This window comes from Pseudonaja textilis, chromosome 5, assembly GCF_049901715.1.
Source record: "Pseudonaja textilis isolate UNSWEBS1 chromosome 5, rPseTex1.2, whole genome shotgun sequence".
In the NCBI taxonomy this organism is placed as follows: domain Eukaryota; kingdom Metazoa; phylum Chordata; class Lepidosauria; order Squamata; family Elapidae; genus Pseudonaja; species Pseudonaja textilis.
In genome coordinates, this window is record NC_141994.1 from 24,493,570 (window position 1) to 24,509,350 (window position 15,781).

Here is a 15,781-nt window from a genome sequence, read left to right on the forward strand (position 1 = left end):
GTTGCTCATCTCCTTGATTAGTTTCCACCCATTGCTTCTTGTCCTGCTTTCAGGGGCTTTGGAGAATAGCTTGACTGCCTCTTCTTTGGGGCAACCCCTCAAATATTGGAACACTGCTATCATGTCTCCCTTAGTCCTCCTTTTCATTAAATGAGACATCTTCATATGTTTTATCCTCCAGTCCCCTAATCCTCTTTGTTGCTCTCTTCTCTGCACTCTTTCCAGAGTCTCCACATCCATTTTATATGTATATTTATCTGGAGCTTGCCAAATCCGTCCGAAGCTACAATTTTTGCTTGAGTGTTTACCTGCTATTGACCAGGTCACCATTGTTATTGCTGTTGTTATGGCTTTACAGAACCTTTTATGGCCCCTTTTTAAATATGCATATATTTTTGGCAGGGTCATTTGCCCTGGTTCCATAGCTCGAACCCCGGGTTGGAGAAAGTCAGCGCCATTGTGTGGGAAGGCAACGACTGCAAAAAGGCAGATATGTCCGTGCTTGAGATCAGTGGCATGATCATGAACAGGGTAAGTCTGGAGGGTTTTTTTTTTTTAACTTCTAAAATTTGCCCCAATGAAAGAAATGATGCTTTTAAATGCTCCTAATGGAAGTCTAAGAAATGTGGCTATTTCCTTACATTTTAAGAGCTGTTGGGGTGTACTAACTTCTTACTTAATCTGGCCGCTGGGGGTTTCAGGCCCAAAATGAAATGCAAAATGTGAACGGAGACTCCCTGACTCGATGCCCAATCAATTTTTTTTAAAAAAAATTGACTGAAGAAGTTACTTGGATGGGTAACAAAAGTCTCAGTTAAATAATCTTTAGTCCTGTTGCCATGATTTGACCTTTTTGGACACTTTTGCCCTGGATAATGGAATCTTCGTTGACATTCTGCAAATGCTGTTTAATGAGGATAGGATACATAGGAAGGGGAGGGAGGATAGGATACGATAGGGGATGGAGAGGGAAGGGAAGGGAGAGGAGCAGGAGAGGAGATCAGGGGGAGGGAGGACAGGATACAATAGGATAGGGGAGGGGAGGAAAGATGGAGAGGAGGGAAGGTAGGGAGGGGTGGGGAGGGAGGGAGAGAGAAGGGGAGGAGAGGATGGGGATGGAAAAGGAATGGAATGAAGGGGAGAAGGATGGCGGGGGAGGATAGGATAGGGGATGGGAAGGGAAGAGATGGGAGGGAGGACAGGATACGATAGGATAGGGGAGGGGAGGAAAGAGAGAGGGGAAGGAAGATAGGATAAGATACGGGTGGGGAAGGAGAAGGGATGGGGCAGGAGGAGAGCAGGGGAGGCTAGGATAGAATGGGATGGGATGGGGGAAGGAGGATAAGATAGGATATGATAGGGGATGAACAGGAGAGGAGGGAGAGAGGAGGGAGGATAGGATAGGGGTGGAGAGGGGAGGGGGAGGGAGGATAGGATAGAATAGGGGATGGGGAGGGAAGGGAGAGGAGCAGGAGAGGAGGAGAGCAGGAGGAAGATAGGATAGGATACAATAGGATAGGGGAGGGGGAGGAAAGAGAGAGGGGAAGGAAGATAGGATAAGATACGGGTGGGGATGGAGAAGGGATGGGGCAGGAGGAGAGCAGGGGGAGGAGAGGATGTGATAGAGGGTATGGAAGGAGGGGGAGAGGGATGGTGGGGGGAGGATAGGACAGGGGATGGGGAGGGAATGGGAGGGGGAGAGCAAAGGAGACTTTATTTAGTCAAATCTGATTAGCCACACAAGGAATTTGTCTCCGGTGCAGAAGCTGTCAGTGTACATGCAAAGCAACAGGATAATAATAATCACAATATACCAATGCCAGTGTTCTCACTTTAGCTTTTACACTTTCATTGAGCCGAATTCAGATTTCCTTTTCATGCATTGAAAACCATTTCCAGAACAGGGTTTGTTAAAATGCACACTATTATCGTCTTGCCGTTGTTTTTGTTTGTCTTTAGGTGAACAGCTACGTTCCAGGAATCGGATACCAGGTTTTTGGCAATGTGGTCTCCTTAATCCTGGGATTAACGCCGTTTGTATTTAGACTTTCCCAAGAAAAAGACCTGGAACATCTAGCCACGCATACGGCTACCGAACTCTATGCTATTGCTTTCGGGTCCAATGGAAACATCATGGTGATAGCCATGGTTATTGTGTGCTTTGTAGTTCGTGTTTCCCTGGTGTGGATATTTTTCTTCCTTTTATGTGTGGCTGAGAGGACTTACAAGCAGGTAAGCCTTAGCACCAAACCCCCCTCCAAAGCTCATTTTTGGAAAAAAAATTGACATGCTGGAATTTTCTGTGATCTCTGCTATGCTTACATCTTGGATATACCGTTTCCCCCAAAATATGACCTACCCTGAAAGTCCTAGCTTGATTTTTACACATGCGCCCAATATAAGTCCTACCCCCAAAGTAAGCCCTAATTAAGATCCTGCCCACTCCAGAGTGGATGGGTAAAAATTAAGCTACGGTGGGGATGGGAGGGTGGAGCTGCCCTACTACTTACCTGTGGATAGTTGTAGCCAGGCCTCGCACACCCCGACACCTGCTTGGCCAGCCCATTTCTTCTGCAGCTGGCAAGGCTTTCCTGAAGGCCTCTGGAGCTGATAACAAAGCTTTGGATCAATCCACAGCTCCTGTATTGGCTGCAGAGGCCTTCAGGAAAGCCTTGCTGACCACAGAAAAAGTTCCTGAAGGCCTCTGCCAGCGAAAAGACCAGGGGCAACGCACGCAAGTGAAGTTAATCAGTGGATGACATCCCCCGAAAATAAGACCTGGTGCCTTTTTTGGTGGCAAAAAAATTATAAGACAGGTCTTATATTTGGGGAAACACGATAGTACACTGTCTCCAGTGCTATTTTAACATGCTTATTTATTATAATGCATATTCTGCCCTTAAAATATATTTATTTCCTAGCATGGCTTGTAATTCAGTCATTGAAAATAGAAATTCTTAAAATGTCCAAGGGTTATCTGGCTACAACTGTTATTATTGCATATGATTATAGGGCAGGTAAAGAGAAAATATCTGACATAAGTCAACTCACAGTGTAAACAGTGTAATTAAAGGAAAAAAGTACACTTAGAAAGCTGTATCATAAACAAAACATTTCCCCAAAACAATTAATTAGTGAAGATCATCTTCCTTGCTCCTTTGTACAGGTATAATATAGGTATTAGCTGGTTCAATAGCCGTAACTATGAGAGGTGATCTCAGAGTCTTACTGGACAACCACTCAAATAGGAGCCAGCCATGTGCAGCAGCTGCCAAAAAAGCCAATGCAGTTCTAGGCTGCATAAACAGAGGGATAGAATCAAGATCACATGAAGTGTTAATACCACTTTATAAGGCCTTGATAAGGCCAAACTTGGAATGCTGCATCCAGTTTTGGTTGCCACAATATAAAAAAAGATGTTGAGTCTCTAGAAAGAGTGCGGAGAAGAGTAACAAAGATGATAAGGGGACTGGAGGCTAAAACATAGGAAGAACAGTTGGTGGAATTGAGTATGGCCAGTTTAGAGAAAAGAAGGACTGAGGGGCCCATGATAGTAGTCTTCCAATATTTGAGGGGCTGCCCCAAAGAAGAGGGAGTCAATTTATTTTTCAATGCACCAGAAGGCAGGACAAGAAGCAACTGGGTGGTAACTAACCAAGGAGAGAAGCAACATAAGAACTAAGGAGAAATTTCCTGACAGTGAGAACAATTAATCAGTGGAACAACTTGCCTTCAGAAGTTGTGGATGCTCCAACACTGGAAGTTTTTAAGAGATTGGACAACCCCCCACCCCCAAATGATATTTCTGGCCTGAGCAGGGGGTTGGACTAGAAGACCTCCATAGTCCCTCCCAACTCTGTTATTCTGTTCTGTTCTTTGCAACAACAAAAAGAATCAATTTAAATATTGGTTACTTATGTCAGCAATCCGTTCTTGTAAACCAGGCCTTGAGTTAACCCATTCGTTATTGCAGAATAAGTATTAGGACAAGCAGATGAGGTCTTGGGAGATTTCTGATATGGGAGATCTAATAAAGAAAGAAGCATCCTTAACACGCAAGAATTGGTAGTATAAATAATTATGGTTTGCATTCTGCTTTTCCACCCTGAAAGGAATCCAATGAAGAATGTCATTTGTTTTATTTCAAACTCTTTTATGTTTTACAGAGATTGCTTTTTGCCAAACTTTTTGGTCATTTAACGTCTGCCAGGAGAGCTCAGAAGTCAGAAGTACCTCATTTCCGGCTAAAAAAAGTCCAGAATATTAAAATCTGGCTTTCCCTTCGCTCCTACCTAAAGGTTTGTGGTTATTTATTTATTTCAACTTCTGCCTAAATTCATGCCATAGAACAGTGGGGGCTAACCTTTTTGGGCTCCTGTGCCAAAAATTGTGCGTGCGCTTCCACTCACACACTTGCGTACCAGCATACAGAAGGCAATACTTGCGCCTCCCCACACCCCCTGTGCATGCGTGTGCAACCCCCCCCCCCACTGCTGCCCGCTTACCTGAGCTGTGCCTCATAGCTGATTTTTTGGTTGGTTTGAGGCCTTTTTTGGCCTCCCACAGGTTTGAAAAAAGTCTGTAGCTTTGCAGGACGAATAATAGGCCCGAAGTAACAAAACGGGCCTATTATTCATCCTGCAAATCCTGCAGAAGTTCTTTTTGAAGCTTCTGGGAGGCCGAAAAAGGTCTCAAACCAGCTGAAAAATCAGCTGTGAGGCACGCGCATGCGCAGTGAGGTAAGTCTGTCTGTGGCTCGTGTGCTGGCACAAATGGCTCTGTGTGTTATCTGTGGCACGCATGCCATAGGTTCGCCATCACGGCCATAGAAGATACTGTTGATGCAGCTGAGGCTTAAACTGTCCCTTTGTTTCCCCCACACACACAATGTAGGCAAGTTGTTAAGTGAGTTTTGTCCCATTTTACGACCTTGCTTGCCACCACTCTTAAGTGAATCACTGCAGTTGTTATATTAACAACATGGTTGTTAAGTGAATCTGGGCTCCCCCATTGACCTCGCTTGTCCAAAGGACATAAAAGGGGGTCATGTGATCCTGGGACACTGTGACTGTCATAAATACGAGTCACTTGCGAAAGCGTCTGAATTTTGATCATGTCACCGCAGGGAAGCTACAATGGTCGTTAGTGTAACAAAATTTCAGTGCCGTTGTTATTTTCAGTGGCCGCTAAATGAATGGTTGTAAGTCCAGGATTACCTCCACGGGTGGGGTTCAACCAGTATAACAATCGGTTCACTGAGCGTGTGCTTCGTGTTTGCAAACCGCCCATTTTCGTCTCTAAAACTTACTTTCCGCTGCAGCCCCAGTGAGTGAAGCAGCTGAGTTGCAAAACACGGAAATAAAGAACAGACTAGGGCAGGGGTCTCCAAGCTTTTGGACCTCAGGGACCACAAAACTCATAATTTTAAATCCCGCAAACCAGAGACCCTGGGAAAATCCCCCAAAAAAGTCTACAGGAAAATTCCCCACCCTGTTTTCCTACCAATTGATCGTTCTTTATTTGGGATCGCAGGATACCGTCTCCAGCTCTGTTCTCAGGGGGAGAGAGAGAGAAAGACTTTTGGCTTCATGCAAGGAAAACAGCAGAAGCAGCAGAATTCTTTCTTTCTCTTTCCCAAACTCTACCAGAAATGAGTCTTTGCCGGTGCAGCCTCTTGGAGCAGGATGCCTTGCGGATGCCAAAGACTCATTTCTGGTGGAGTTTGGGTGAAGAAAGAAAGACTTCTGCTGCTTTCCTTGCATGCAGCCAAAAGCAGAAGAAAGAAGCAGAAAGAAGCAGCCCAGTGGACAGGCGGGGCATGTGGGGCAAGTTCTCCTCCTCTGCCCTTTCCCCCCTTCCCTCATTACCTAGTGTTGTATGCAATGCAAGCCTTGTGTTCCCGTGGGCCATGTGGTTGGTGCAGCCTTGTGTTCCTGCACAGCCTGGATTATCGCTTTGGGGGTGACATTTCTCTGTGGACCAACAAAATTTTCTCATGGACCAAAAGTGGTCCCCCGGCCCACTGGTTGGCGACCACTGGAGTAGGGCAGGGGCATGTGGGCGGGGCCAACTAATCACTGGACCAACCGGTTCAATTGAACCGGTACAAACCAGCTGAATCCCACCCCTGATTACCTCTGTAGAATTAAAGGCACAATAGAATGCAAAATGGGTCAAAAATAGAGGTCTTCATCTTGCACTGGATAGACAATGGCCAGAACGATGATGATGAAGAAGAAGAAGAACCGACGAACTGAACCCTACAGCAAACAATGCACTATGTTGTACACACAATTTACCAAGTTTGCTGTATATTAATAGGAGACCAGGTCAGCTCGCTTCCCAGGTTCTACGACAGTTTGTTCATCCATCCCACACTCACCGTTTATTTCTATTTACAGAGACGAGGTCCTCAGCGTTCAGTGGACGTCATAGTTTCCTCTGCTTTCTTGTTGACTATTTCTGTGGTGTTTATCTGCTGCGCACAGGTAAGGAACCTGATGGGAACTGAATTCCTTCCGGTTCAAAAAATCGCAGTTAAGAAACCTAAGTAGAAATGTTCCTCCGTGCCTCCTCAGATGGACATCACAGGCCTAAATGCATCCAGAACCCCAAAGCAAAAGTAGATTCAAACAGAGGTGTGGTTAGCTGGATTAGTTGTTTTTCAGCCTTGTCAATCAATCAATCAATCAGAATAGAGCTGGAAGGAATCGTGGAGGTTTTCTAGTCCAACCCTCTGCTCCAGCAGGAGACCTTATACCACTGGTGGCTAACCTTTTTGGGCTCCTGTGCCAAAAATTTTATGCGTGCTCACGCTCGCGTGCCAGCACCCAGAAGGCAATGCCTGCGCCTCCCCATGCCTCCTACACATGCGCGCGCAACCCCCTCCCCATACCGCCACCACCCCCTTACCTCCACTGTGCTTCATAGCTGATTTTTTTGGCTGGTTTGAGGCCTTTATTCGGCCTCCCAGAGCCTTGAAAAAAGCCTCTGCAGGCTTTGCAGGATAAATAATAGGCCCAAAGTGATGAAACGGCTTGCATGTCTACTCAAGAGATAAATCATATTAAAATTGAATGGATCGATCCATAGGGAAGTGAAGATTTCACAGGATTGCAACGGAGGTCGTTTGTTCGTGAATTTTATTTGGTGAAAGATAACTTCGGTGCTGATGGAGAATTAAACCCTCTGTTTTGTTTTGGTTTTTTGCCTTATTTCAGCTGCTTCACGTCCATGCGGTCTTCCTTGACTGCCATTATAATTGGGAACTTGTCATATGGTGCATTTCCTTAACCCTTTTCCTTTTGAGATTTGTGACACTCGGATCCGAAACAAGCAAGAAATACAGCAATACATCAATATTGCTTACTGAACAGGTGAGAACTTTTACCAAATAAGACTTAGAATAACTGTGTACAGCCCTCAAAGAGTCACCATCTCCAATATACACTATGTAAACACGACAAAATAAATAAATAAATAATGCACGTACTCATATATATTCCATGATGCAGAAAAACAATGCAGTCTAGTTCGGATGTATACATGTACATGGTGAGAAAAACAAACCCTGCGAGTTTACAGATGGACGGCATAGGGAACAAAGCTATTCCAGAATCTGGAAGTCCTGCTAGAAATACTTCGAAACCTCCTCCCAGAGGGGCGCAACAGAAACAGGCCGTGAAGTGGGTGTGTGGGGTCTCTAACAATGCTTTGAGCTCTAAGTACATAGCGCTTATAAGCAGTATCCTGAATAACAGGAAGCAAGCTTTCTTTAATCATCTCCATTGCCCTCACCACTCTCTGTAGAGACTTTCTATCTGAGGCACTGCAGCCACCAAACCAAAGAAGGATGCAGTTTGTTAAGACGCTCTCGATTGTGCCTCTGTAAAAAGTGGCCAGGAAAGAAGGAGAAAGATGTGGTCTCCTCATCCGACGCAGGAAACACAGATGCTCGGATGAGGAGGGCATGTTTTTCTCCTTCTGTCCTGAATCCCTGACTCATTCAGAAAGCAGTGCATTGCAATTCTGCTTACAGTAGTTAACTTTGGGAGTCAGTTGGGTGTAGTGGTTAAGGCATGTAACTGGGAGACCGTGAGTTCTACTTCCACCCTGGGCAAAAAGCTGGGTGACTTTGGGCCAGTCACTTTCTCTCAGCCCTAGGAAGAAGCAGTGGCAAGCCACTTCTACAAATCTTGTCAAGAAAATATCAGGGACTTGTCCAGGAAGTCTCTGAGAATTAAACACAACTGAACAGAAGGAAGAAAACGTGAATTCTGAGTAGATATGCAGATGATTTGATAGAACGTTAAAAAACACACATTCAATTTGATTTTCATTTAAGGCTTCAACAAATAGGAAACAAAATACTGTATATCTATGGAAATTCAGTCATCCAGGTCATGGTTGTCCCAAAGGTGTTTTTTCAAGAGGCAGCTGGACGTTTTTTGTTTTTCCTTGAAGTCGTTTCGCTTTTCTTCCAGGAAGCTTCTTCAGTTCTGATTTCTGACAGAAATTCTGACAAACTGAAGAAGCTTCTTGGACGAGAAGCGAAACATCTTCAAGGAAAAACAAAGAAAGTCCAGTTGCCTCTTGAAAAAAGCACCTTAGGGAGCTAATAACTGTAGTTTTGATGCTCTGTCCTTGAAATTCTCTCCCTTGGAATAGAAGTGTCTTGTAAGTACCAAAGGAAAGACTTATTAAAAACCTTTATTCAGCCTGTCAGCTCATTGTCTTTTGTTTAATCATTTTCCCCGTTCTTCATAAATTCCTGTCTGAATTTAAACATTAATTTAATTTGGTTCATGAATTATACATCGCCCCGAGACTCTTGGGCTGAAGAGCCGGGTTGTTTATGTAAATAAACATTTTTTAAAAAAATGAAAATGAAAGATAAACACTATCCTTGTTTTAAAAACTGCACTACTTGAGATGATTGTTTGTTTTAAGTGACACCCGTGTCTCCTCCCTGGGTTAGATAAACTTGTACTTGAAAATGGAAAAGAAGCCGAACAAGAAAGAAGAACTAACATTGGTCAACAATGTTTTAAAACTCGCGACGAAATTATTGAAGGTGAGAATTTTAAAAACGGAAATGATTTTGGTACTGACTGATAAATGATCAGTTCCTTTTGAGATTGATGATCTCATTCCCCCTTTGTAGTTCTGCCAGTTCTCGGATTTAAATATATTTAAATATATTTCAGGGACACGGTGGCTCAGTGGCTAAGATGCTGAGCTTGTCAATCAGAAAGGTCAGCAGTTTGGTGGTTCGAATCCCTAGCGCCACGTAAGGGAGTGAGCTCCCGTTACTTGTCCCAGCTTCTGCCAACATAGCAGTTCAAAAGCATGTCAAAAAATGCAAGTAGAAAAATAGGGGCCACTTTGGTGGGAAGGAAACAGCGTTCTGTGCGCCCTCGGTGTTTAGTCATACTGGCCACATGACCATGAAGACGTCTTCGGACAGCACGGGCTCTTTGACTTTGTAACGGAGATGAGCACCGCCCCCGGAGCCAGAAACTAGTAGCTCATATTGTGCGAAGGGAACCTTTACCTTTTAATATATTTCCTCTTTCCAGGAATTGGACAATCCCTTCAGATTATATGGATTGACAATGAATCCTTTGCTCTACAATATAACACAAGTTGTTATTCTGTCTGCTGTTTCGGGTGTAATCAGCGACTTGCTCGGGTTTAACCTAAAGGTAACTTTCTCAATTTTGCACTTAATTTATCTTTAACTTCCACAGGTTTTTTTTTTTAAAAAGGTAACCATGATTCTCATTTATAAATATTGAAAACACCTGTTGTTTTAAAATCATTGATTTGTTTCAGTCCCTAGTACCTATTCTTTTCAGAGTGATAAGAAACTATGCCTGCAACCATTGCATCGTATTATGAAATTCCTTTAATTTCAGTCCTAAATATTGATATGAATGTCTGGATACATAGAATGGTATTCCAGAGCCTGGGCTTAGTTTTATTTATTTATTTGTTAATTTAGTTGCCTCCTGCCTCACTTTAAGACTGCTGTTACAGCCATAAAAAGGAAATGAAAGGCATGTAAATAGCAGTAAAATAATCGGACTCACAAAATAAACAATGAAAAAAGAAACACAAGAATGAGATTGGACTAAGCTTTGACTAACACATGATTTACAATTTATTGCAATATTTATTGCTTTAAGTGGAAGCCATTATCTGCATCCTTTGAAGCTGTTAGATAATAGTTAGCTGGCTTAAATGATTGATCAACTTTCAGTGGTAAGATTTTCTGACTTTTTCCAAGTGGGACTTTGAAAAAGAAAGCACTTTCTCAGCATAATTGTATGCTTAGATGTTTCTATTGAGATTGTATTATTCCCTCAACTCGCCTTTGATAGAAGAGACTGTTTGTAGCTTGGGGTTGAATTGAAGGGGCCTTGGTGTTTTCTTGGTGATTTTCTTGCAGTGTCTCATTACCCAATTAGGTAACATCATCAGTGGTAGAAAGGAGTGGGGTTTGTGGAGAGGAGGAGGAAGAGGAGGAGAAGGAGAAGGAGAATGATATCAGTGTTCGTTGCAGAAAATCAAATCCAGAAAGCACATACAGATAACTGATTTAGTAGAATTCGTTAACTTCTTTATATACAGAATAATACATGAAGTAAATTTACAATACCAACAGCAGATTTTTCCAACGTTGTAGAGAAGAGTTCCAGTAAGTTCTTAGTTTCAGTTCAGCAGACACACAAAACCAGATTTGTTTGCAGCTGCAGGGCTCAAAGCTGCAGAGCCACGCCCAAGCTCCTTCCAGTTTCAGTTTCCAACTCAGCTCCCATTGGCTGACTTTGTTACCATGTATCTGCCAGTTCATGAATATTCTGACAAATGAGGAGGAGAAAAAAAGGGAGGATGAAGAGAAAGGAGAGGAGGAAGAGGAGAAAGAAAAAGGGAGGAGAAAGAAAGAGGAGTGGATGGAGAAAGGAGGAGAAAGGGAGGTGGAAGAATAAGAAAAAAGGAGAATGGAGAAGGACAAAGAGGAGGGAGGAGGAAGAGGAGGAGGAAGAAGAGGAAAGGGGAACTGTGGGGTCTTCGGTGCTCTCTGAGCTTGGTGATTTTTTTGCAGACGTTTCATTACCCAATTAGGAAACACCATCAGTGCAGAACTGAGGTTACCTAATTGGGAATGAAATATTTACCAGCGCTGACAGAGCAAGTCACTCGTATAATTAGAGAACAAACCCTACTGCCTTACTAGCACTGATGAGGTTACTTAGTTTGGTAATGAAACGTTTGCAAGAAAACCACCCAGTTCAGAGAGCACCAAGGGCACCACCCCCCCCCCCCCAGTAAGGAGCATTTGTTCTCTGCCAAGTTGCTATTGTCTTGGCACAGGTTCCATCCTCTGATTGCCAGAGGAGGACAAGTACGCGACAAACGGCGGAATGATGATCCATCTTTGGTTTTACCACTGTTTCTGATTTCAGCTTTGGAAGATCAAATCCTGACCCTCTTCCAAGATGGGATGCCCACGTTGTGCTGAAGCAGACAACTGACAAAAACTGAACTGCCTCCGCGCAATGGCTGGATTTGCAATTTCTTTACGGACATCTTCGGAGGGAGAGAAGAAGAAGAAGAAAAAAAAATACAAAACCCCGAAGTGTTTACAACTGGCAATCTAGTGCAATCTGAATATTTATTTTACCTTTTCGGGTTTGTTTGTTTTTTTTTTAGTAAACTTTTGTTTTAGTTGACAGTGTGTTTGGTTCTGGATCTTCAACGGGCTTTGGTTACCAAAAAGGTCAATATTGTGAAAGAATGAAAGCCCCCTTTTAAGCTCAAGAAGTTCTGGTTACAAGCCAAGTGGCGCAGAAGTCACTTTCTCGAATAAAGTATTACCAAGTATTTAGAAAGTTTTATATACCGCCCTCGAAAAGGGGGTCATCGGCGCACCAGCATATTGTTGGTTACAGTAGAAAATTACGCTTCCTGTAACGATAACGCATTATGCCGGAGAGCTCATAGAGAGGAATAAAAATGTGGGATTTTTTGGGGTGGTGGTGGAAAGCATCGATTCAAAATCCAGCAACTTTCTTACTCAAGGGATTCCAGGATCCATAACGGGAACTGTTGTTTCAACATAGACCGAATCTCAACAAGGTGTTACCGAGCAAATCAACAAGTGCTCTTTCACGATGTTTCCTTTTTTTTTCTTTCTTTTTTAGCCGAGCAATAATTGTAAACTGTTACTACACTGTAAGATATTTTGATAAAAAGTAGCCGTGGTATTTATTTGAAAACGCGGAGCTGTTTGCCCAGCTCTCTGCCGCTATATGTGCACTTTTGTGTCTATATATATATATATATGGTGGGATTCAGCCGGTTCGGACCGGTTTGAGTAAACTAGTAGTTCCGGCGATTAGTTGGCCCCGCCCATCCACCCCTGCCGTAGTCTGTGTCAGTATTATGCAGCCTAGCTGATTTGCCCAGTACTATGGATTGTCGCGGCTTAGCTCTTTTACTCATTTGGTCAGAAGGTAAATTTTAGAGCTAAAAATGGATGGTTTTCAAATGCACGCAAGCGCAAAGCCCACGCTCACCAAACCGGTTGTTACACTGGTTGAATCCCACCACTGTATATGTGTGTCTGTCTGTGTGTGTGTATGGTATACACACACACGCACATATAAACTAAACAGGATATATTATGGTGCACTGTGGGGTGATAATCTTGCCTTCGTGATTGGGCAACAAAACTCTGTATATGCTCAACCCAAACATTGTTCCCCGCAACAGTACACCATAGTATATGTGACTTATACCACACAGAGGCTTTTAAAGTGAACTTAATAAGGTGTATGTTTTTAAATTATAGGATGAAACGCCGGTTTTTCCACCCTGTTCCTAACCCCTTCCCAGCGTACTTTGGAGTGAGCATATTTTTTAAAAAATCAGACTGCGGATTTTAAAAGCTCCCAATTTGAAACTGAAAGCACGGAGAGAAAAAGATTTTCTTCCTCCTTTTCAAATACACCACAGACTTAAATTTATTTCCGGTGCAAGAAAGAGTCATTGAACTGGGTTTGCTAAATAATATAAGCAATTGTGGATTATTTCAGGAACAGTGTTTCCTGACTCACGCACCCCGCCCCCCCAAATATTGAATTCCTGGGGGGAAAAACATAATAATCCAAAATTCCCTATTTTGCCTCTGGAGGAAGTTACAGTACACTGAACTTCCCAGCGTACTTTGGGAGGGAGCAATATTTAAAGATCGGGCAGTCTTGACTGCAAAATTAAAAGTTCCAACTGTGCATAAAATGTCAGGCTCAATTTATTGCTGGCTCAAGGTAGGGCCATTTAACTGGGTTTCTATAATTTTCTAAAGCTATGTATAGGTTTATATGTATAGACAGTATTAGTCAGTTTTGACTTTAGTGGTAATATTAGTAACTAGTGGTTAATTATGCAGAGAATAGAGGTGATACCTATAATTGAGTTACCTTGATGTGCACAGCTCTGATCTATTTGGAGGGGGGTGGTAGAGAAAATGTTAGTTGTGTGCCCGCTGACACCTCTGGGTTTCTGTGGTTCAGTTGAGAGGTCAACACTCTGCACAACATAGTTGTTTATGACAAGTTGCCACTCCATTAGGTGAGTTCAAAGGCTGTATTTGCTGGAGGGCAGCTTGGGTGAAATTCATGGCCTTTGCATAAAAGTCCATCAGTGTCAGGCAGCAGCTATACCAAATTTGAATCAATAAAACATTAAATTATCTAGTTTACAGGTTAAATCGATTGTTTATTTGGAGCAAAAGGATCTGTTGATTAAAAAGAGAGAGAAAAATGGCTGAGAACAAAGTTTTTGAGAAAGTTGGTGTACATTATCAAATTGTAATCAAGTAGGGAAAAAGATCCTGTTAGATTAGGTTGAATAGCTCTGGAAGATCCTGCATTTCTCAGCTGATCCCTTAGAGTTTAAGTGTTTTAAAACGTAGTTATTGTTAAATGTGAGTAAGAGAAAATAATGGAGCTGAGCACAAAGAATATGTAGACAGTCACTTTCCTCTGCAGAATTATTACAATTGATCTTGTGTGGTATAAGGTATTTTTATATATAATGTAATGCAGACATTTTGCATTTTATTGGTTGCTGTACTAATGACCAAAGTACTTTCTGTTGTATTATTGTTTGTTCACCCTTTCCCCCACCCTCAAAAGAATGAGTTACTAGAGCTTTAACAACATGCAATGTGTAATTTATCATGTCAAATTGTGACACACACATGACCTGTTCTTCATTTGTGTTGTCTGATGTTTCAGGTTATGTTTAGTAATTAAGTCTATTTTATATATGTTTTTCTCTCTCTCCAAAATACGGTACAGGCCTACGTAAAAAGCTAAATTTTACAAAGAATATATTTTAAGAAGAAAAACAAAGCAAAACTAAAGAACAGTATGAATTTGAGGATGAGTTTGCGTAGCAATCAGAAATCATTTTTCCATTCTGCCTTACCATTTTTTTAAAAAAAGAAGAAAAAAACAATAGATGTTTTCATAAGGAGGCGTTTTGGGTTTTCTGTTTTTAATAATACTGAGTACGATCTCATTTGAAGGCAGCGGTTTTGAGTTTTGAGCAGAAATTTGATAGTGAGCATACCATACCTCTGCAACTTACTGGTATGCTGGATTGTTGCACTAATTATGGCTAGTATTGGCAGACTTTTAAGCATGAGAGCTAGCAGGTAGGAAATGTGTACCTCAGAATAATGACAGGTTTAAATTGTGCCATTGGTCTATCAAACCTACATTTGAGAAGCTAAGCATACCTTAAACATCCCTTTAGTTGAGGGACAGCAGTAAAGAGAATGTGACAAATGTTTAATTGTTGACTTATGTTTGTAACTGGCAATGTGCGGAAGCTTGGAATAAAATCTGAGGCTGATGGTATAAATGCTGACTGTTCCTTTGTGTGTGTTTTTGCTATCAGAGTTTTCCTGTTGTGCGTGAGCAGTTCAGATCCACACTAGAAGGTCCAATTAAACTGATTTATTGATTTACAGCCTCTGGACAGGATTCTTCTAGAACAGGTGTCAGTCCTGAGATGCCGGGAGGCCCAGGGTTGCCATTTTGGCAGAGGGGGAGAAAGACCGAGCAGGGACTGAGAGGCCACCCTGCACCAGCCACAACCCATACCTGCGGGGGGCTGCGAGGCCAACAAGAACGATCACTACAGCGCTGCTTGGATGTTCTAGCAGCGGCTGAGGGGCACGCCAGCCAGAAGCGCTGAGGTGTGTGCCAGCCGGAAGAACTGAGAGGCAGAGCGGGCACCTGTGATCGGCATGCAGTGCTATTCTCGGGGTATGTGCAGGGCTGGGCGAGGCTGGGTAGGGTTTAAATGGTGGCGGGGAGCACAGAGTAGTAGCCCTGACTTTATTTCGCTATTATACTTTGATTGGTGATGGTCAATTTTTGCCATTAAAAGTCCGCAACGAAGATAAAGCCATTGGGAACCAGGTTTGTCTTGGTGTTTCTTTCATTGGCTTACAGAAGCTGACAACAGGGGTATCAAACTTGATTTCATTGAGGGCTGCATCAGGGTTGTGTTTGACCTCAGGGCTGGGGTGGGTGTGGCCAGAGTGGGCATGGCCTGCTCAATGTCACTTGTTGGGGTCGCCTATGGCGGCCTAAGTGCTCTGCCAGTGATAATGGGCTCTTCAGCTCCATTTCCGGCTGTGACAGGCTCTTGCAATCCTTTGCCATGGCCCTCCTGGGCTCCGTTTTTGTTGGCAGAGGGTTGC

General features: G+C 43.0%; 1 protein-coding gene across 2 annotated transcripts in view; it reads left to right on the forward strand.

Annotated features, from left to right (window-relative positions):
* The window catches only part of PHTF2 (putative homeodomain transcription factor 2), a 65,913-nt gene extending 50,979 nt beyond the window's left edge, over window positions 1-14,934 (forward strand). For both annotated transcript variants that reach the window (XM_026701146.2, XM_087934309.1), the window contains exons 11-18: window positions 403-531; window positions 1,960-2,232; window positions 4,167-4,298; window positions 6,402-6,488; window positions 7,221-7,376; window positions 8,978-9,073; window positions 9,579-9,704; window positions 11,469-14,934. In XM_026701146.2, coding sequence (XP_026556931.1) covers window positions 403-531; window positions 1,960-2,232; window positions 4,167-4,298; window positions 6,402-6,488; window positions 7,221-7,376; window positions 8,978-9,073; window positions 9,579-9,704; window positions 11,469-11,489 — 1,020 coding nt within the window. In that variant the 3' untranslated portion in view covers window positions 11,490-14,934. The remainder of the gene's footprint in view (window positions 1-402; window positions 532-1,959; window positions 2,233-4,166; window positions 4,299-6,401; window positions 6,489-7,220; window positions 7,377-8,977; window positions 9,074-9,578; window positions 9,705-11,468) is intronic.
* The last annotated feature ends 847 nt before the right edge of the window (window positions 14,935-15,781 follow it).